Source organism: Ambystoma mexicanum, chromosome 13 (assembly GCF_040938575.1).
Source record: "Ambystoma mexicanum isolate Mex_15411 chromosome 13, UKY_AmexF1_1, whole genome shotgun sequence".
NCBI lineage: Eukaryota > Metazoa > Chordata > Amphibia > Caudata > Ambystomatidae > Ambystoma > Ambystoma mexicanum.
In genome coordinates, this window is record NC_090938.1 from 806,903,444 (window position 1) to 806,926,334 (window position 22,891).

General features: G+C 50.1%; 1 protein-coding gene across 8 annotated transcripts in view; it reads left to right on the forward strand.

The window, feature by feature from the left end:
• The window catches only part of COL11A2 (collagen type XI alpha 2 chain), a 279,999-nt gene that overhangs the window by 221,408 nt on the left and 35,700 nt on the right, over positions 1-22,891 (forward strand). For all 8 annotated transcript variants that reach the window (XM_069635257.1, XM_069635251.1, XM_069635250.1 and 5 more), the window contains 3 exons: positions 7,824-7,877; positions 9,782-9,835; positions 15,454-15,507. In XM_069635257.1, the coding sequence (XP_069491358.1) occupies positions 7,824-7,877; positions 9,782-9,835; positions 15,454-15,507 (162 nt within the window). The remainder of the gene's footprint in view (positions 1-7,823; positions 7,878-9,781; positions 9,836-15,453; positions 15,508-22,891) is intronic.

A 22,891-nucleotide genomic window follows, 5' to 3' on the forward strand; every position in this document is an offset into this window, starting at 1 on the left:
TAGAGCCCACTCTTTGACGACATTAAGAAGGGAGCAACGTTACACAATAGAGCCTGCTCTTTGAAGACATTAGGAAGGGAGCACTGTTACACAATAGAGCCCGCTCTTTGAAGACATTAAGAAGGGAGCAACGTTACACAATAGAGCCCACTCTTTGAAGACATTAGGAAGGGAGCAATGTTACACAATAGAGCCCGCTCTTTGAAGACATTAGGAAGGGAGCAACGTTACACAATAGAGCCCGCTCTCTGAAGACATTAAGAAGGGAGCAACGTTACACAATAGAGCCCGCTCTTTGAAGACATTAAGAAGGGAGCAACGTTACACAATAGAGCCCGCTCTTTGAAGACATTAAGAAGGCAGCAACGTTACACAATAGAGCCCGCTCTTTGAAGACATTAAGAAGGTAGCAACGTTACACAATAGAGCCTGCTCTTTGAAGACATTAAGAAGGGAGCAATGTTACACAATAGAGCCCGCTCTTTGAAGAAATTAAGAAGGGAGCAACTTTACTCAATAGAGCCCGCTCTTTGAAGACATTAAGAAGGGAGCAACGTTGCACAATAGAGTGGCGGTAAGCGCAAAACTCACTGGCAAACTCGGAATGCGGTCCAGTGTTTAACATTATTCATTCCAACTTTTGTTGGTTGATTAAACTCTTAACTCACATGCATACACAATGCACGCACACACACACACACCCATACATTGTCCAAGCATCCCTTGGCTTGACACACACATACAGAGCTAGGTAACATGCAGGATCTTTGCACAACCCCTAAGACTGTAGTACAATTAGAAGGTTTTAGCTAACAGTTTTTCACACTAGGTTACAAAAAGAGTTTGATTACATCAATGCAACAGTTAAGGTTGTTTTTTAGCCAGGGCTGAGACAATGATTTCAACTCCTGTCACAGTTTGATCAACACACATCTAAATGAAAATGACATTGTAAATGGACAGTGGGATGGCCACTGCCAGCACACAGCTCAGAAGATCACGTTTCATGCTGCGGACATTAGGCATTATTGTGAAACACATGAATTCTGGAACTATAAGACACCCCATATCCTCAGACGAGAAGAACAAGTGCACTCTTGATTCTTTATGCAAATATTGTGGGGCGAGAAGGAACTATGTGGCAAAATGCCCCAAGCTGAAAGGCCAAGTGGTTAAGCTCAGTTTTCACAGTGTGCCCTCCCTTTTGGACCATTGGTCGTAGCGCTGATCTTTTTTTCCATTGGAGTACAAATGGATTCCCTAGAAGCAACATTTGTAAGTCTATGAGTTGGAAACTTCTCTGGCGCTTTGAGGATAAATGTATCAGGATATTCCATATATCTATTTGGAATATCCACGCCTGCAACTCTGAAAAGCTTTCCATCATTAACAGGTTACTAGGCACTCCACTTTCATTTCAGGGGGTGTGCAAGCAGTCTAATGAGCTTAACAGCGAGGTGTATTCAACTGGATTCCAGAATACTACTATCAAGGACCAGTGCATTGATAATAACCCTTCAGAATGATCTCTTGCCTGCAAGTTTCAATCTTCGTCTCCAGGTCCTAGCGAGATAGGTCCGCAATCCATACATTCACTTGGACCCATCGTCCACTCTCAACACCTTCCTTGTTCGTTCCCCTTCAATGGATCCACCAGAGCTCAACTCTTCTGCTGGAAGTGCTCTCAATTGTACCTGGCAAGATATATGCATTGACTGGAAAGGAAGAGTACCTTGAGGAACTTGCAGTATGGATCATCCAGCCATTGATTCCCGCAGCAGGGGCAGCTGAAGGGTTTATCCCGCCCACAGCTTCCCATCCTTTCATTATCGTTGGCCATTGGTTGGGGAATTATTAGGCCAGCCAGTCAGCCCACAATCTTTCCTAAACTGGTTCTTCCTCGAGGATACATTTGCATTCAGATAAGAGAAGGAGATGAATGGAACACTTGATTTAAGACCAGATTCAGGAATTATGGGAGCAGGGTCATGTTGAGGACAAAGTATAGGGTGGGAGGCACAACTGTGTCAAAAATATATATTTAGGTAATTACGTTAGGGAATGGTCATAATTCTACATATGGTTCATACAAGGTTTCAGGTGCAGCACGGAGAATCTGGAGGCCGCTCGGGATTCATTAAAACGAAGCACCAGACACACACCAGCCGTTACCAGCTGATAGCCCTATGGTGCACTCCTTATGGGACACAGTCCCCGTTATTATTTTTGGAACTTCGTGAGTCCATTCCCATTCCAGACAGGAGAGGCACACATGATTGATATGAGTGTGTTTAGGAAGCTCTGAGCAGAAAGAATTATACTGCTCTGAAGGACAATCAAGTTAATGTGGTTTTTCTGTTTTGTTCAGCCACATATGAATGCCTTGTTTAATTGAATACGTTACATGGTGTATAATCTTCTGAGTACATTTCGGTGCTTGTGAGGACTGTTATCCAGCTCAAAATACTGTCATTGTTTCAGAAACTGTCAATACACTATTTTTGTTGTTAATTATTTCCCACACTATTAGGTAATAGCGTGGTTGTAAATTTGAACGTTTTTTGGTAAAACTTACATATATATATATATATATATATAAACACTTCATCTGTTTAAACTCTGTTGTGTCTCAGTCTTGTGGTGCCTTTCTGTAGACGAGCAGATAGATAGCTCAATATACCTTGTTGATTATACGAATAGATTATGAACTCAGTGAATGCTGACTGCATCGTAACAAGCTCAGACTGTTGACTCTCGTGACCCAAAACCTCTCCTGTCTTGAATGGGATTGGACTCACAAAGTTCCAAAAATAATAACGGGGACTGTGTCCCATAAGAAGTGCAGCATAGGGCTATCAGCTGGTAACGGCTGGTGTGTGTCTGGAGCAGGGTCATGTTGTAACGCTGCAGATTTTCAAAACTGATAGCGATTCCAGAGGTACCCTGTGGTTTTACTGCAGATGTTTCACTGCTCGTATATTTGGCTGCCAAACATTCATTACAAAATAAATCTCTGGCATTATATATTTGAAAAAAAAAGGTACAGATAGTATGTTTTGTAAAAGGAATCATGGTTTATTGGTGGTGGGGTGGGAATGGGTGTGAATGGGGGAGTGGGTGATCCTGGATTTCCCACCAGATTTAGCTGAAGCACTGAATTTAAAAACGTGAAATAACAGAATTAAGGATAAAAGCACCATAAAACTATTCCTGAATAATTTGCATGTGTATCTTATAATGAGATCCGGATGACATTTATATATTTTAAAAATGGAAGAACAGTCAAGGAATTTCCACCTCAATATTGTGAATACCAGGTGTCTGTCAAGCTTCAACATTGGAATTTCATGCACAGAAAGTGGATATTTGGAGATCTTGCGCTGCTGCGTGTACCATCATGAAAGATAAGTGCTTAAGTTGTCCAAACCAAAAATTGTAACAGCAATCCGATGCTTTTTTGGATCTGCAAATGTGTACTCTTGGTTGATTTGTAGCGAAGTAATTTGGGCAAAGAAGAAGACGATTTTCCGAAAGTTTGGTCTTTTGCAACTAGATTGTACTATAAATATTTATTTGGCGACGTTGCCGGAGGGCAGTGCAGGTGTGCGACTGGCAGAGGAGGGGACCTGGGCCCGAGATCAGAGGGTGGCCAGGTAAATCAGTGCAGTTTCAGTATCAGCCAGGAAATCAGCAGGGGAGAGGAGGAGAAAAAGCAGAAGCAAAGAGAAAGGTGTTGAGGTGCTTCCGGAACCGGAGATGGTTCTCCTCAAGTTTCAGAGGGGCAGGGAGGCTGTTCCAGAGGGAGGCTCTGGCCGAAGAAAGTGATCTACCACCAACACATTGCTTGGAGATGCGACAGACCCTGAGGGAGTTGGAGGCAGAAGAGCAAAGAGCTCGAGAAGGAAGATATTTAGGAAGAGAGAGTTGAAGGTATAGAGGCCCCAGGCCCCAGAAGGCCTTGTGGACAATACAAAGGGTTTTGAACTTAATCCTCACAGCCACTGGGAGCCAGTGCAGAGATTTCAGTCCTGGAGAGATACGATCCCTGGGCTTGAGGCCAAGGACAAGTCTCGCAGTCCGGTTCTGGATGAGTTGCAGAGGGCGGAGAGTAGAAGCAGGCAGATTTACAAAGAGGCTGTTGCAATAGTCCAGTCTAGAGAGAACCAGAGCTCTGGTTGAATGCTATAATGCAGGGATCTGCAACCTTTGACTCTCCAGGCATTCCGGACTACGACTCCCAATAGCAATAGCCACCATAGTCAATTGTGAGTGATTGTGGACATGATAGTTCAGAACATCTGGGGAGCTGCAGCTTGCAGGCCTTTGCTGTAGATCGATACTTTGATATGGAGCTATTGGCCACTAAAGAGGCCTCTCATCATTGATGATTCTTGTGCTGAAAAAATGAAAAGTTGGATGCTGGAAAACAGGCTGCAATTAAATCCATCTCAAATAGAGATCATTTTATTTGGCCCAAAAAATCTGTTGGCAGGTTCTTATTCTTGTATTTGTTGTCCTGCTCTTTTTGAAGTACCCACTACGTATTTTTCAAAAGTAAAAATTCTCGGCTGCATCTGGCAGTCGAACTTGAATTGCAGTCTGTATATTACTGAAATTGTCAGTTCAGTCTACTATCAACTCAAATGATTGCTGCACACTCTTGCCCTTGTTGCCGAAAAAGATCGTCCAGTTGTTGTTGGGGGCATCGATTAATTCTAAATTGGATTATTGCAATGCCCATCATACAGGGATTCCGGCTGGTCAGATGCACCGTCTACAATTGGCGCAGAATATGGCTATTAGGCTTCTCTGTAGTCTCTCGATAACAGCGTCAATATCTCCTTTTCAGAGACGTCTCAATTGCCTCCTGGTTCATCAGAGGATCGTCTTTAAAACACTGTGCCTCATTTTCAAGTGTAATTATGGCTTAGCACCAAGGTACCTTGTCTCTAACATTTTTCTTCATCATCCAATCCAGTTACTCAGATCTACGGGTCAAAATCTCTCAATAGTTCCCCTTCTCATTTTGTACATCAGGGAGACAGGTGTTTCTCCATATATGGTCCTTGAGCTTCGAATTCGCTGCCTTCCGAACTGCAGAAAATCAAGTCTCTGTTGATGTTTGGAAGCAGTTCAAGACTTTTCTTTTTCAATAATTATTATTTCTTCTTATATTCATACTGGTTCCTGTTCACATCTGCGCCTAGATGCAGTTTCTGCCTGGTTCCTGTGAGGATATATGCAATACAAATAACCAAATACAAATTCTGAACAGATGTTTCGTGTCTATTGCTTATGGACCTGCATTTAACATTTGCATTTTATCCACAGTTGGATATATGAACTGAGAGAACCAATACGACTTTAGAGTATTTACATGACAGCTGGTCTAATTTACTGTCAAGGTCAGACCCTGCTTATAGTGCTTCTCATGCATCAATGGTAATTTCACCTATTTTTTGTGAGCTTGTTATTCTTGTCACTTCTAATTACAAACCCAAGGGTTTGCAGGTTAATTTTACATTTAATTTCTCTCCATTGAAATCTGCCTTTTTGGGAAGTTTTCCGTTGCTAGTCCTCCAGATTTGTTAGTATTACATAGTATTCGCTGCTTTATTTCAGATTATCTGGGGGTTGGTTGTTCTGTCTGAGTGATTACAAAGAGCTTACAGCAGAATGTTCTTCGTGAGACTGAGCTGACAGGATCTGTGCTAAGCAAATTAATGGGATGTTCGCATGTGATGTCCAGATAAAATGCAAACATTGGTATTTAGTGAGAGGATGGGGTTGTGAAAAAGGGTATTGCCAAGAAAGCTGGTATGTGCAAGAAAGGGATCCTTAAAAACAGGTGCATTCCTGATCAGTTATGCACTGTGGAGGTTGAAGGATGTGGTCTGTTACCGTATTTGTAAATGGTACTCATTGGGAAGCTCTGGTTATGGTGAGTTGTTATGTGGTCCCAAGTGTGTACAGTCCTGCCACTGCCCCTGTAAGAGCAGCAGCTATTCTGCATGTGAATCAGGGCTGCGAGATATGGAGGAGAGGGGTCCATGGGCAGGTGACTCTGCAGTCATTCTGGTGAAGTAAGGTTACCACACCAGTGAGCGGAATGCTTGCACTCACCATAGCCATTAAATTGAATATATGAAAAGACTTTAAAGCTAACTTGTTAAACTTGTAGTAAGATGGCCATATTCTGTTCCCTTGACATGCAGTAGCGTTTCAGCAGAACACAAGCACAGCGTAAGTGTAGGGCATAAATGATGTCGAATCATGTGGGTATTCTGAAGCGTAATGAAGTACTTCTAGGTCAGGTGCTGTATAAACTAGCAGATCTGACTTCCTACCTTTCGGCCTCATTATGAGTTTGGCGTTGTGGCCAAAAACTCTGGTAATGCAGTGGTAACATAGTTACCACTGTATTACTGCCCTGCCAAACTATGGGTTTGGAGGTAAGGTGGAGGAAAAACCTCCAGCAAAATGCTGGAGGTCATTCTGCCACCTTGCTGCCAAAGTATTGCAATTTTGGCACAATTACCACCAGTGATAATTCAGCCGAAATCCCCATGGAGTCCTATGTGGTTCATAAATGGGGACTAGCCCTGCCATACTGCCATGTGTAATGCAGCGGTAATTCCGCTGGACCACGTGGCAGTAACAGTAAATCTGTTTGGTGGTATTTCGGCGGATTTACCTCTGAGAAACCACCAAACTCATAATGTGGTCTGTCTTGCTTTCCAGACAGGTTGCCTCCTGAGCTGATTCCCAGCTTGTCCTGGCGGTGCCGTTCTAGCTACTAAACTGGCTACTCATGAAATTGTGTAGCAGCCAGATTGGTTTGTCAGAGACTCGTAAGGTGCCTTAAAAGACAGCACAGGGGCTTATTTAGCAGACCATTGCCAGGCGACTGCTTCCTTCAATCCACTAGGGCATGGATTTGAAGCATCCTCCTGTAACTACCTCAAGTGCCCTTGGGGTGTTAATCTTTGATTTGTGCATTCCCATAGCTGCTTAGGCCAATGGAGGAGCTGCTGCCTTTGGTTTTGAAAAAATAGGATCCTAGAAAACATTTGGCCCTGTTACTATTGAGAGAAGTCCATCCAGCGACTATCATAATTCCAGTAGAAACTCTCTCCATCCTTTAGTGTGAGCCCTCACTTGCTGTGTTCCCAAGCCCTGACCTGCACACTATGTGTGTTTGTGGATATGGTCGGATGTGTGAGATGAGAACTATTCTTCCTCCTGTGAGATTGGAGATATTGTGCATTTTGTGAGTTTGCGGATATTGTTGGGTCTATTTGGGAACCATGTCTATTATTTGGACTTGGTGATATTGTGCCCTTTGTGGTATTGGGAATATTGTCTGTCAATATGTAGGACATTTTTCGGGGGGACCCGAAACATTTAAACGAATGTACTCTACATATGAATGAAAAGCAATGACACAGAAGAACACAAATAATGAAGGCACGTGTTAGTGAGTGAATCTGAAATTATGGAATTGATGATGGTAACATAGATTTACTGCTCCAATTCACACCTGAGACTCGCCAGAAGAAGGATAATAACAATACATCCACAAGTCAAGGATTACTGCGTGGTTTAAAAGCGACATAGTTACTAGGATCTTGGCTGATCGAGAAAGGGATGAATGAGATGGGTTAAGCGCGAGGTGGAAGGATTGGGGGAGAGGCCAGTTGAAAAGGGCTCAAATTGAGAAAAACAGCACACCTCGCAGACCAGGAGGCTAATGTGCAGCGTAACTACTGACGTTTGTAACCAAGACAATAGTTTCCTTATTGGTTTCTCTTCTTCTTCTTTAGGGTCCTGTTGGTTTCCCTGGTGATCCTGGTCCTCCTGGTGAAGCCGGCCCCCGTGTGAGTATTAATATATATTCTGTTCTTCTTGCATTCTTTATTGATCTACGGCTGCCTAACGTGGCCCTACACTGAATTGCAAATCCACCTGCTCGTTCTGCAGGACACTTTACACGTGATCACGTCACCCTCACATATCCAAGCCAAGTTGGTTTGACTCCAGCTTTTTGCGATCCAGGCAGTCGATGCCTCCATGCAGCTGCACAATGCGTCAGGGATGTGTACCATGGTGAAAGGTTTCTTTACCTTATGGAGTGGTGCGATAAAGACTTAGGAGAGAAAATGCTGTTACAAAGGGCTGCATGCCAGATACTACACAATGTAACAGCATAGTTGGAGTTGGGATGAGTTGATATTTCTATGCCCGTGAAGGACCAGGTATGCCAGTTAGATGCAGAGAAGAGGTTATCGTGTGTTGTCCTCTGCCCTGTTCCCTCCTCATCATCCTTATCCTTGACACAATGAAGACACAGTCATTGAAGATACCAACATATCACCTGGTAGAGGGCCAAAGAGAGAAATGTAGGCTTGTTTAAGATGCTCTGATCATTCCTCATTGAATAGAAGGGACGCCCTTGTGGCTCCAAGTCACTCTGCGACTGACAGACGCAGGAATGTAGTGAATTCCATAAGAAAGGTCGTGAGGCTCTGATCACTATTGCAGCCTTCGAGCTGAGAAGCTCGTACCATAGAAACAACGCTTACACTAACCACAGAGTAAGTGGTTTGGGCTTTAAAAGAGGGGGGTGAAGATATTTTTCGGCACCATTTGTAATCAATGAGATTTCTGTACCAGTGAACAGATAGTAGTAACCTCTGGAAATGTCCCCACACTGGTTAAAGTATATCCAACGGAAGTGATGCCCCTTCACACTCCTCACAGAGATCATCAACTATCTAAGACTACCCTAAGGGACAATCCCTGTACTCTGAACTACCAACCACCAACTACCACTGTTTTACCCGATGCCCCCACACCTATCCTCCTTCACTCTTCTCTTTCCTAAGTGCACCAGGGGTTCCAGTGAGCTCCACTCCATCAATGAGTGCAATTGACTCACCACTGTCTGTATTCTGTCATATAGTGCTAGTCCAACTGCTACTCTGGTTCCTGCTGGCACTACCACCCGCATCACTGGTAACTGTTAACACTGTTCAGACTCCAGTACCTGCAAATATGTCGGTGAAGTTGGTAACTCAGCCCACCTGACATATAGCACTAAACAATATTAAAACATGAAAGAAATAGATAAAGGAGGGACCCTGCTGGACACGCTCGCCACACCTGTGGTAATAATGCAACAGCACACAGAGGTGAGGCCTCTTGGGATACCTGAAAACAGACTTGGGAAATTAAAGGGGGAACCACATTGTACCCTGGCATTCCCATCATGATGTTTTATTATCAAGCAGGTAAGCATGGGGACGTTGGTTTGGAAAACCCTTCAAGCGTTATCCTTACACACACACACACACACACACACACACACACACACACACACACACACACACACACACACACACACACACACACACACACACACACACACACACACACACACACACACACACACACACACACACACACACACACACACACACACACACACACACACACACACACACACACACACACACACACACACACACACACACACACACACACACACACACACACACACACACACACACACACACACACACACACACACACACACACACACACACACACACACACACACACACACACACACACACACACACACACACACACACACACACACACACACACACACACCACCCCCCCCCCCCCCCCCCCCCCCATCATGGTATAATATGCTTGGGCCACAGCCTGGAATCGCTTCAGAACCACTGACCTATTTTATACGTTCGTACCTCCACAGGGTCAGGATGGCGCCAAGGGGGAAAGAGGTGAAGATGGTGAACAAGGCCTAGCGGTGAGTGCTGTGTGCCTCCTACGCTGTGTAACTATTGTAAGGTGTATGTCTTCTCTGGAAAGAGATCCGCTTGGCAAGCTGTGTCTTGTGACAAGTTTTCCATGGGTACCCTGGGAATGTCTTTTTCCATGCTCTGGGAAGCCATGGTTTCTCTCTCTCTAGTTAATGGATCACTTTGGCATTTTTTTCTGTATCCCTCATTTTCTCTCTTTGCTTCCCTCGATTCTTCTATGTGTGCCTGTGGATTAATCTGTTGTTTCTCTCCATAATTTTCTGTGGATGAATCTTTGAGACCTCTTTTTCCCCTCTCTGGGTTTTCTGTCTTAGTCTGTGGTTGAAGGCTTAGTTCTAGTTTTATCTCACAGATCTGTCTGTGAAAGCATCCATTTGGCCACTGTTACTCTCTATTGTTTGCCCCCTGTCTCTGGGGCATTGAGCCTCTGTTTCTCTCTCTACTATTTGCTGCCCCTGTCTGTGGTACGTTGAGCTTCCGTTTCTCTCTATTGTTTACTACCCCTGTCTGTGGGGCATTGAGCTTCTGTTTCTCTCTACTGTTTGCCACCCCTGTCTCTAGGGCATTGAGCTCGTTTCTCTCTATTGTTTGCCGCCCCTGTATGTGGGGCATTGAGCTTCTGTTTCTCGCTATTATTTGCCTCCCTTTCTCTGGGGCATTGAGCTTCTGTTTCTCTCTCTACTGTTTGCCGCCCTGTTTCTGGGGCATTGAGCTTGTTTCTCTCTATTGATTGCCGCCCCTGTCTCTGGTACATTGAGCTTGTTTCTCTCTAATGTTTGCTGCCCATGTCTCTGGGGCATTGAGCTTGTTTCTCTCTATTGATTGCCACCCCTGTCTGTGGTACGTTGAGCTTGTTTCTTTTGTTTGCCTCCTGTGTCTCTGGGGCACTGAGCTTGTTTCTCTCTATTTATTGCAGCCCCTATCTCTGGGGAAATTTAGCTTGTTGCTCTCTATTGTTTGCTGCCCCTGTTTCTGGGGCATTGAGCTTCTTTTTCTCTCTACTGTTTGCCGCCCCTGTCTCTGGGGCATTGAGCTTGTTTCTCTCTATTGATTGCTGCCCCTGTCTGTCGTACGTTGAGCTTCTGTTTCTCTCTATTGTTTACTACCCCTGTCTGTGGGGCATTGAGCTTCTGTTTCTCTCTACTGTTTGCCACCCCTGTCTCTAGGGCATTGAGCTGTTGCTCTCTATTGATTGCCGCCCCTGTCTCTGGGGCATTGAACTTGTTGCCCTCTATTGATTGTCGCCCGTGTTTATGGGGCATTGAGCTTCCGTTTCTCTCTACTGTTTGCCACCCCTGTCTCTAGGGCATTGAGCTTGTTGCTCTCTATTGATTGCCGCCCCTGTCTCTGGGGCATTGAACTTCTGTTTCTCTCTACTGTTTGCCACCCCTGTCTCTAGGGCATTGAGCTTGTTTCTCTCTATTGATTGCTGCCCCTGTCTGTCGTATGTTGAGCTTCTGTTTCTCTCTATTGTTTACTACCCCTGTCTGTGGGGCGATAAGCTTGTTGCTCTCTATTGATTGCCGCCCCTGTCTCTGGGGCATTGAGCTTCTGTTTCTCTCTACTGTTTGCCACCCCTGTCTCTAGGGAATTGAGCTTGTTTCTCTCTATTGATTGCTGCCCCTGTCTGTCGTATGTTGAGCTTCTGTTTCTCTCTATTGTTTACTACCCCTGTCTGTGGGGCATTGAGCTTCTGTTTCTCTCTACTGTTTGCCACCCCTGTCTCTGGGGCATTGAGCTTGTTGCTCTCTATTGATTGCCACCCCTGTCTCTGGGGCATTGAGCTTCTGTTTCTGTCTACTGTTTGCCACCCCTGTCTCTGGGGCATTGAGCTTGTTGCTCTCTATTGATTGCCGCCTCTGTCTCTGGGGCATTGAGCTTCTGTTTCTCTCTACTGTTTGCTGTCCCTGTCTCTGGGACATTGAGCTTGTTGCTCTCTATTGATTGCCGCCCCTGTCTCTGGGGCATTGAGCTTCTGTTTCTCTCTACTGTTTGCCACCCCTATCTCTAGAGCATTGAGCTTGTTTCTCTCTCTATTGTTTACCGCCCCTGTCTCTGGGGCATTGAGCTTGTTTCTCTCTATTGATTGCCGCCCCTATCTGTGGTACTTTGAGCTTCTGTTTCTCCCTACTGTTTGCCACCCCTGTCTCTGGGGCATTGAGCTTGCTTCTCTCTATTGATTGCCGCCCCTCTCTGTGGTACGTTGAGCTTCTGTATTTCTCTATTGTTTGCTGCCCCTTGAGCTTCTGTTTCCCACTATTGTGTGCTGCCCCTGTCTCTGGGACATTGAGCTTGTTGCTCTCTATTGTTTGCCGTCCCGGTCTCTGGGATATTGAGCTTGTTTTTCTCTATTGATTGCCGCCCCTGTCTGTGGAGCCTTGACCTTCTGTTTCTCTCTATTGTTTTCCGCCCTGTCTCTGGGGCATTGAGCTTCTGTTTTTATCTACTGTTTTCTGCCCTGTCTCTGGGGCATTGAGCTTCTATTTCTATCTACTGTTTGCCGCCCCTGTCTGTGGGACATTGAGCTTGTTTCTCTCTATTGTTTTCTACCCTTGTCTTTGTGGCATTGGGCTTCTGCTTCTCTTTGTAGGTTTCCGTCTGTGGATGAGTCCTTGGATCTCTGTTTCTCTGTAATTCTCTGACTGCATGTGTTGTGTTCCGGCCTCTCACTAGACTTATCTGTCACGGTTTATAGCGGAATCCTTTCTGTTTCCTTTTCCATCCTTAGTCTTCTTATCTGTGCCTGTGGTTTAGTGCTTGTGCTTCTGTTTCAGTCTCTCTAAAACTCTGTAGATAGGGCCATGGGCATTCTTCTGCCCCCCTTTGGTGCTCTCTCTCTCTTTCTCTCTCTCTCTCTCTCTCTCTCTCTCTCTCTCTGTCTCTCTCTGTCTCTCTCTCTCTCTCTCTCTCCCTCTGTCTCTCTCTCTCTCTCTCTCTCTCTCTCTCTCTCTGGATGAATGCTTTGTGTCTCCGTTTCCCTTTGTAGAATTCTTGGGATGAATCCTCAAGCCCCTGTTCTCTTTCTGGTTTGCTCTCTTTGTCTGTGATTACATCCTCTCCCTTTCATTCTCCGTAGATGGATTTGTGGTCATACATTCCCTCTCTTATTCTCAGTTTCTTGCCCAGCAAGAATCCTTTATGGCTCTGTTTCACTTCATGGTTCTCTTTGGAGTAGAACATGTGTGCCCTTTGTTTTCCCGATTATTCTGAGTCTCTGGGTGAATCCATGGCATTTCTCTTTCTCTCTAAAGCTATGGTTCCCAATTTGGTTCATTAATTAATCATTTGTGTTTCTGTTTGACTCCATAATTCTTTGGCTGTGGCTGTGGATGCCTCCTCTGTGTTTCTTTTTCTCTTTGCAGTTCCCTGTCGGTGGAGGGATCCTTTATATTCTCTTTCTGTCCTGAGTGCTCCGTCTCTATGATGAATCCTTTATGTTTCTCTTTCTCTCCCGAGTGCTCTGTCTCTATGATGAATCCTTTATGTTTCTCTTTCTCTCCCGAGTGCTCTGTCTCTATGATGAATCCTTTATGTTTCTCTTTCTCTCCCGAGTGCTCTGTCTCTATGATGAATCCTTTGTTTCTCTTTCTCTCCCCAGTGCTCTGTCTCTATGATGAATCCTTTATGTTTCTCTTTCTCTCCCGAGTGCTCTGTCTCTATGATGAATCCTTCATGTTTCTCTTTCTCTCCCCAGTGCTCTGTCTCTACGATGAATCCTTCATGTTTCTCTTTCTCTCCCGAGTGCTCTGTCTCTACGATGAATCCTTTTTGTTTCTCTTTCTCTCCCCAGTGCTCTGTCTCTATGATGAATCCTTTATGTTTCTCTTTCTCTCCCGAGTGCTCTGTCTCTATGATGAATCCTTTATGTTTATGTTTCTCTTTCTCTCCCGAGTGCTCTGTCTCTATGATGAATCCTTTATGTTTCTCTTTCTCTCCCCAGTGCTCTGTCTCTATGATGAATCCTTTATGTTTCTCTTTCTCTCCCGAGTGCTCTGTCTCTATGATGAATCCTTTATGTTTCTCTTTCTCTCCCGAGTGCTCTGTCTCTATGATGAATCCTTCATGTTTCTCTTTCTCTCCCGAGTGCTCTGTCTCTATGATGAATCCTTCATGTTTCTCTTTCTCTCCCGAGTGCTCCGTCTCTATGATGAATCCTTTATGTTTCTCTTTCTCTCCCGAGTGCTCTGTCTCTACGATGAATCCTTTATGTTTCTCTTTCTCTCCCGAGTGCTCTGTCTCTACGATTAATCCTTCATGTTTCTCTTTCTCTCCCGAGTGCTCTGTCTCTACGATGAATCCTTTATGTTTCTCTTTCTCTCCCCAGTGCTCTGTCTCTATGATGAATCCTTAGCGTTTGTCTTTTTCTCCCGAGTGCTCTATCTCTGTCTATCATGCCCCTTCCTTGTTTCTCTACCTCCTTCTCTGTAGATGAATCCCTTATGTCTCTGTTTCTCTCCCCTGTGTCCTGTCAATGATGAAACTTGTCTATCTCTCTGCAGTGCTCTGTCTCTGTCCATGGTAAATCTGTTGTGTCTATTTCTCTTCCCTACACACACTCTCTCTCTCGCGCTCTCTCTCTCTCTCTCTCTCTCTCTCTACAATGAATCTTGTGTCTCCGTTTCTCCCCCTGCACTCTGTCCCTGTCTATGACAAATCCTTTGAGTTTCTGTTTCGCTCCACAGTGCTATATCGGCCTGCAGATGTATCTTTGTGTTTCTGTGTATGTCCCTCATTCTCTGTCTGGGGCAGAATCCTTAGAGTTTCTGTTTCTCTCCTATGTACTCTATCTCTGTCTATGATGCCTCCTCTGTCTTGCTGTTTCTCTCCTCTGTACTCTGTCTCTGATGCCTCCTCTGTGTTTCTGTTTCTCTCCCCTGTACTCTGTCTCTGTCTATGATGCCTCCTCTGTCTTGCTGTTTCTCTCCTCTGTACTCTGTCTCTGATGCCTCCTCTGTGTTTCTGTTTATCTCGCCTGCACTCTGTCGCTGTCTATGATGCCTCCTCTGTCTTGCTGTTTCTCTCCTCTGTACTCTGTCTATGATGCCTGCTCTTTCTGGCTGTTGCTCTCCTCTGTACTCTCTCTTTCTGTCTATGATGCCTCCTCTGTGTTGCTGTTTCTCTCGCCTGTACTCTGTCGATGATACCTCCTCTGTGTTTCTGTTTCTCTCCCCTGTACTCTGTCTCTGTCTATGATGCCTCCTCTGTCTTGCTGTTTCTCTCCTCTGTACTCTGTTTCTGATAGCTCCTCTGTTTCTGTTTCACTCCTCTGTACTCTGTCTCTGATGCCTCCTCTGTCTTGCTGTTTCTCTCCTCTGTACTCTCTCTCTGTCTATGATGCCTCCTCTGTGTTTCTGTTTCTTTTTGTAGGTCCCTGTTATTGAGGAATCATGTTTTCTTTTGTTTTCTCCCCTGCACTCTTTATCTCTGGGAATTAATGTTTATGTTTCTCTTTGAAGTTTCCTGTCAGTGGAGGAATCATTTTGTTCTCTTTTTCTCTCCCGTGTACTCTTATCTCTAGGAATTAATGTTTGCGTTTCTGTTTCTCGCTTCAGTTCTCTGATTCCATTTGGGCTTATGTTGTTAATCTTTTTCTACATTCTTCTAGGGTTCTCCTGGCCCCACGGGTGAGAACGGCCCCCCTGGTCCTCCAGGGAAGCGGGTAAGTACCCACACATGATGTTTCATGTTTTATGTCTTGGTCCCTGTGTGATTCCAATCTTTTAGGTGAGACCCCATTCCCTGGAAACCTACACTCCCACCCCTTCCTTCTGAGAGACTGGAGGCCTTGCCTAAACAAGTAATCAGGCCTACGCTGGGGTTCATTCCCAATGCTTGGAGTCTATCTCTTGTCTTGCAAGCCCACCAGTTGGCATTGTGATCCCCTGTGGTCAGGAGTGCAGTGGTTTCTTCCTGTGAGTGATGTGGCCATTCCCTGCAGATGAGGGCTGGAGCGCCACTCTTCACTGCATGATGTGTGTTGTTTCTGCAGGTGAGGGCTGGAGTGGTTGCCACCTCCGGGTGATGTATTTTCTTGCAGCTGGGGGCTGCTTTAGTTGTCTCCACTGAGCCTCCTACAGCCGGGTCAATGAAGGATTGCCCTGATGAGTGAGTGACATATCGTCCCACATTCGAGGGCTGGAGTGGCTGTCCTATGTGGGTGACTGGAGCGGTTACCCTCTGTGGGTGATGTGGTATCATTCTACAACTGATGGCTGGAGTGCTTGCCTCCTCTGAGTGATGTGGTGTCATTCTGCAACTGATGGCTGTAGTGGTTACCTCCTGTGAGTGATATGGTGTAATTCTGCAACTAATGGCTGGAGGCCTTGTCTCATCAGAGATGTGGTATCAATATGCACATGATGGCTGGAGTGCTTACCTCCTCTGAGAGATGTGGTATAATTAAGCAACTGATGGCTGGAGGGCTTGCCTCCTCTGAGAGATGTGGTATAATTAAGCAACTGATGGCTGGAGGGCTTGCCTCCTCTGAGAGATGTGGTATCATTCTACGACTGATGGCTGGAGGGCTTGCCTCCTCTGAGAGATGTGGTATCATTCTACAACTGATGGCTGGAGGGCGTGCCTCCTCTGAGAGATGTGGTATCATTCTACAACTGATGGCTGGAGTGCTTGCCTCCTCTGTGGGATGTGGTATAATTAAGCAACTGATGGCTGGAGGGCTTGCCTCCTCTGAGAGATGTGGTGTCATTCTACAACTGATGGCTGGAGGTCTTGCCTCCTCTGCGGGATGTGGTATCATTCTGCAACTGATGGCTAGAGGGCTTTCCTCCTCTGAGAGATGTGGTGCCATTCAGCCATGGATGGCTGGAGTGCTTGTCTGCTCCCTGTGATGTGGCATCATTCAGCCATGGATGGCTGGAGTGCTTGCCTCCTGCGAGTGATGTGGTGTCTAACAGTCAAGGGCAAGTGTTGGTGTCCCCCAGAGCCCTTCAGTAACGGCCTCCTCTTATCTGCCTCATTAAGTCCAAACAAGCCCGTCAAAATAAAGGCCAGCAACTCACCCAAGCCATGATGCAGTGACCGCTCCTCTTCAAGGGGCTGAACTCACCTATCCCAGTAATGCAGGGATCTTTCCCCTTCCAGAGCTACCCATGTCCTGGATGCAGTAACTTCTTCCCCTCAACGCTCTTACCTCATCCAGGCCACGATGCAGTGACCTCTCATTTTCAAGGTGCTGAACTCACCCAATCCAGTGAGCCAATTATGTCTCTTCCTAAGGGCCCAAACTCAACCAACTGAGCGATGCAGTAACATCTCAGCCAACGCACTGACCTCTCCTCTCAATGTCTTGAACTCACCCGACCCATAGTGACCTCACCCCCTGCCAAGCCCTGAACTCACCAATTCATGGGATGCAGTAGTCCCCACACAAGGCCCTGCCGTAACCCAACCCATGGATGCAGTGACTTCTCGCTCTCAAATCCTAAATACACCCACCCAGTGACCAGATGCCCTCCGCCTCAGGCCCTCAGGCCATGTATGAGGTGAACAGGCTCTCTGCCCCCCCCCCAGGCCCTGAACTCAACCAATCGACGCAGTGGCCTCTTCCCAGACTACCCCGATCTCTCCCAAACCATGTATCAGTGACCAGCCCCCACTGCACCCTCAGGCCCCGAACTCACACAAGCTATGGATGCAGTGGCTTCTTTCCAGAAGGCCCTGAACTCACCCAGGCCATGGATGCAGTGGCCTCTCCCCGAGGCCTTGAACTCGCCCAGGCCATGAATGCAGTGACGTGTCCCCAGAAGGCTCTGAACTCACCCAGGCCATGGATGCAGTGGCCTCTCCCCAAGACCCTGAACTCGCCCACACAATGGATGCAGTGGCCTCTCCCCCAGAAGGCCCTGAACTCGCCCATGCCATGGATGCAGTGGCCTCTCCCCGAGGCCCTGAACTCCCCAGGCCATGGATGCAGTGGCCTGTCCCCGAGGCCCTGAACTCGCCCACTCCATGGATGCAGTGATCTCTCCCAAAGGCCCTGAACTCGCCCAGGCCATGGATGCCGTGGCCTCTCCCCAAGGCCCTGAACTCACCCAGGTCCTGGATGCAGTGGCCTCTCCCCGAGGCCTTGAACTTGCCCATGCCATGGATGCGAGGCCTCTTCCCAAGGCCCTGAACTCGCCCAGGCCATGGATGCAGTGGCGTCTCCCCGAGGCCCTGAACTCACCCAGGCCATGGATGCGAGGCCTCTTCCCAAGGCCCTGAACTCATCCAGGCCTTGGATGCAGTGGCCTCTCCCCGAGGCCCTGAACTCCCCAGGCCATGGATGCAGTGACTTCTCGCTCTCAAATCCTAAATACACCCACCCAGTGACCAGATGCCCTCCGCCTCAGGCCATGTATGAGGTGAACAGGCTCTCTGCCCCCCCCCCCCCAGGCCCTGAACTCACCCAATCGACACAGTGGCCTCTTCCCAGACTACCCCGATCTCTCCCAAACCATGTATCGGTGACCAGCCCCCACTGCACCCCCAGGCCCTGAACTCACACAAGCTATGGATGCAGTGGCCTCTCCCCCAGAAGGCCCTGAACTCGCCCATGCCATGGATGCAGTGGCCTCTCCCCGAGGCCCTGAACTCCCCAGGCCATGGATGCAGTGGCCTCTCCCCGAGGCCCTGAACTCGCCCACGCCATTGATGCAGTGACCTCTCCCAAAGGCCCTGAACCTGCCCAGGCCATGGATGCCGTGGCCTCTCCCCAAGGCCCTGAACTCACCCAGGTCATGGATGCAGTGGCCTCTCCCCGAGGCCCTGAACTCGCCCAGGCCATGGATGCGAGGCCTCTTCCCAAGGCCCTGAACTCGCCCAGGCCTTGGATGCAGTGGCCTCTCCCCAATGCCCTGAACTCCCCAGGCCATGGATGCAGTGGCCTCTCCCCGTGGCCCTGAACTCACCCACACCATGGATGCAGTGGCCTCTCCCAAAGGCTATGAACTCGCCCAGGGCATGGATGCCGTGGCCTCTCCCCAAGGCCCTCAACTCACCCAGGTCATGGATGCAGTGGCCTCTCCCCGAGGCCCTGAACTCGCCCAGGCCATGGATGCAGTGGCGTCCCCCGAGGCCCTGAACTCGGCCAGGCCATGGATGCCGTGGCCTCTCTCCAAGGCCCTGAACTCACCCAGGTCATGGATGCAGTGGCGTCTCCCCGAGGCCCTGAACTCGCCCAGGCCATGTATGCAATCATTGCAGTGGCGTCTCACCGAGGCCCTGAACTCGCCCAGGCCGTGGATGCAGTGACCTCTCCCCGAGGCCCTGAACTCGCCCAGGCCATTGATGCAGTGACCTCTCCCCGAGGCCCTGAACTTGCCCAGGCCATGGATGCAGTGGCCTCTCCCCCAGAAGGCACTGCATTCATGCATCCCAGCCATGCGATGACTTCATGCCGAGTTAAAGAGTGCCCGGCTGGAGTCTACCTGGGAGTGGAAGGGGGGTGACTGTCAGCTGGCCGCCCATCCAAGGCCCTGAACTCGCCCAGGCCTTGGATGCAGTGGCCTCTCCCCGAGGCTCTGAACTCCCCAGGCCATGGATGCAGTGGCCTCTCTCCGAGGCCCTGAACTCGCCCACACCATGGATGCAGTGGCCTCTCCCAAAGGCTGTGAACTCGCCCAGGCCATGGATGCCGTGGCCTCTCCCCAAGGCCCTCAACTCACCCAGGTCCTGGATGCAGTGGCCTCTCCCCGAGGCCCTGAACTCGCCCAGGCCATGGATGCAGTGGAGTCCCCCGAGGCCCTGAACTCGCCCAGGCCATGGATGCCGTGGCCTCTCCCCAAGGCCCTGAACTCACCCAGGTCATGGATGCCGTGGCGTCTCCCCGAGGCCCTGAACTCGGCCAGGCCATGTATGCAGTCATTGCAGTGGCGTCTCCCCGAGGCCCTGAACTCGCCAGGCCATGAATGCAGTGGCCTCTCCCCAAGGCCCTGAACTCGCCCAGGCCATTGATGCAGTGACCTCTCCCTGAGGTCCTGAACTCACCCAGGCCGTGGATGCAGTGACCTCTCCCCGATGCCCTGAACTCGCCCAGGCCGTGGATGCAGTGACCTCTCCCCGAGGCCCTGAACTCGCCCAGGCCGTGGATGCAGTGACCTCTCCCCGAGGTCCTGAACTCGCCCAGGCCGTGGATGCAGTGACCTCTCCCCGAGGCCCTGAACTCGCCCAGGCCGTGTATGCAGTGGCCTCTCCCCGGGGCCCTGAACTCACCCAGGCCATGGATGCAGTGGCCTCTCCCCGATGCCCTGAATTCGCCCAGGCCGTGGATGCAGTGACCTCTCCCCGAGGCCCTGAACTCGCCCAGGTCGTGGATGCAGTGACCTCTCCCAGAGGTCCTGAACTCGCCCAGGCCGTGGATGCAGTGACCTCTCCCCGCCGTGGATGCAGTGACCTCTCCCGAGGCCCTGAACTCGCCCAGGCCATGGATGCAGTGACCTCTCCCCGAGGCCCTGAACTCGCCCAGGCCATGGATGCAGTGACCTCTCCCCGAGGCCCTGAACTCGCCCAGGCCATGGATGCAGTGACCTCTCCCCGAGGCCCTGAACTCGCTCAGGCCTTGGATGCAGTGGCCTCTCCCCAATGCCCTGAACTCCCTACAAAACCATTATATTAAAAAAAGACAGTCACAAGGGGGCACGGATGGGGTGGTGTTCAAACAGTTAGGATGCATGCTGAGCAGTCGAAAAGCAGTGGCCTCTCTCCGAGGCCCTGAACTCACCCACACCATGGATGCAGTGGCCTCTCCCAAAGGCTATGAACTCGCCCAGGGCATGGATGCCGTGGCCTCTCCCCAAGGCCCTCAACTCACCCAGGTCATGGATGCAGTGGCCTCTCCCCGAGGCCCTGAACTCGCCCAGGCCATGGATGCAGTGGCGTCCCCAGAGGCCCTGAACTCGGCCAGGCCATGGATGCCGTGGCCTCTCCCCAAGGCCCTGAACTCACCCAGGTCATGGATGCAGTGGCGTCTCCCCGAGGCCCTGAACTCGCCCAGGCCGTGGATGCAGTGACCTCTCCCCGAGGCCCTGAACTCGCCCAGGCCATTGATGCAGTGACCTCTCCCCGAGGCCCTGAACTTGCCCAGGCCATGGATGCAGTGGCCACTCCCCCAGAAGGCACTGCATTCATGCATCCCAGCCATGCGATGACTTCATGCCGAGTTAAAGAGCGCCCGGCTGGAGTCTACCTGGGAGTGGAAGGGGAGTGACTGTCAGCTGGCCGCCCATCCAAGGCCCTGAACTCGCCCAGGCCTTGGATGCAGTGGCCTCTCCCCGAGGCTCTGAACTCCCCAGGCCATGGATGCAGTGGCCTCTCTCCGAGGCCCTGAACTCGCCCACACCATGGATGCAGTGGCCTCTCCCAAAGGCTGTGAACTCGCCCAGGCCATGGATGCCGTGGCCTCTCCCCAAGGCCCTCAACTCACCCAGGTCCTGGATGCAGTGGCCTCTCCCCGAGGCCCTGAACTCGCCCAGGCCATGGATGCAGTGGAGTCCCCCGAGGCCCTGAACTCGCCCAGGCCATGGATGCCGTGGCCTCTCCCCAAGGCCCTGAACTCACCCAGGTCATGGATGCCGTGGCGTCTCCCCGAGGCCCTGAACTCGGCCAGGCCATGTATGCAGTCATTGCAGTGGCGTCTCCCCGAGGCCCTGAACTCGCCAGGCCATGAATGCAGTGGCCTCTCCCCAAGGCCCTGAACTCGCCCAGGCCATTGATGCAGTGACCTCTCCCCGAGGTCCTGAACTCACCCAGGCCGTGGATGCAGTGACCTCTCCCCGATGCCCTGAACTCGCCCAGGCCGTGGATGCAGTGACCTCTCCCCGAGGCCCTGAACTCGCCCAGGCCGTGGATGCAGTGACCTCTCCCCAAGGCCCTCAACTCACCCAGGTCATGGATGCCGTGGCCTCTCCCCAAGGCCCTGAACTCACCCAGGCCATGAATGCAGTGGCCTCTCCCCAAGGCCCTGAACTCGCCCAGGCCATTGATGCAGTGACCTCTCCCCGAGGTCTTGAACTCACCCAGGCCGTGGATGCAGTGACCTCTCCCCGATGCCTTGAACTCGCCCAGGCCGTGGATGCAGTGACCTCTCCCCGAGGCCCTGAACTCGCCCAGGCCGTGGATGCAGTGACCTCTCCCCGAGGTCCTGAACTCGCCCAGGCCGTGGATGCAGTGACCTCTCCCCGAGGCCCTGAACTCGCCCAGGCCGTGTATGCAGTGGCCTCTCCCCGGGGCCCTGAACTCACCCAGGCCATGGATGCAGTGGCCTCTCCCCGATGCCCTGAATTCGCCCAGGCCGTGGATGCAGTGACCTCTCCCCGAGGCCCTGAACTCGCCCAGGTCGTGGATGCAGTGACCTCTCCCCGAGGTCCTGAACTCGCCCAGGCCGTGGATGCAGTGACCTCTCCCCGCCGTGGATGCAGTGACCTCTCCCGAGGCCCTGAACTCGCCCAGGCCATGGATGCAGTGACCTCTCCCCGAGGCCCTGAACTCGCCCAGGCCATGGATGCAGTGACCTCTCCCCGAGGCCTTGAACTCGCCCAGGCCATGGATGCAGTGGCCTCTCCCCGAGGCCCTAAACTCGCCCAGGCCATGGATGCAGTGGCCTCTCCCCCAGAAGGCTCTGCATTCACGCATCGCAGCCATGCGATGACTTCATGCCGGGTTAAAGAGCGCCCGGCTGGAGTCTACCTGGGAGTGGAAGGGGGGTGACTGTCAGCTGGCCGCCCATCCAAGGCCCTGAACTCACCCAGGCCATGGATGCAGTGGCCTCTGCCCCAGAAGGCTCTGCATTCACGCATCGCAGCCATGCGATGACTTCATGCCGAGTTAAAGAGCGCCCGGCTGGAGTCTACCTGGGAGTGGAAGGGGGGTGACTGTCAGCTGGCCGCCCATCCCCGGCCCCGCGGTGTAAAGTGATCCGCCGCTCCTTCCCCACATCACACAATCGGCGCAGTGTTCACATCTGCCTCGCATCAGGCCGCCCCTGTTCCCCGGTGTCCCGCCAGGAAATTCCAGCACATTCCATCGCCCTGAACCCAAAAAATAAA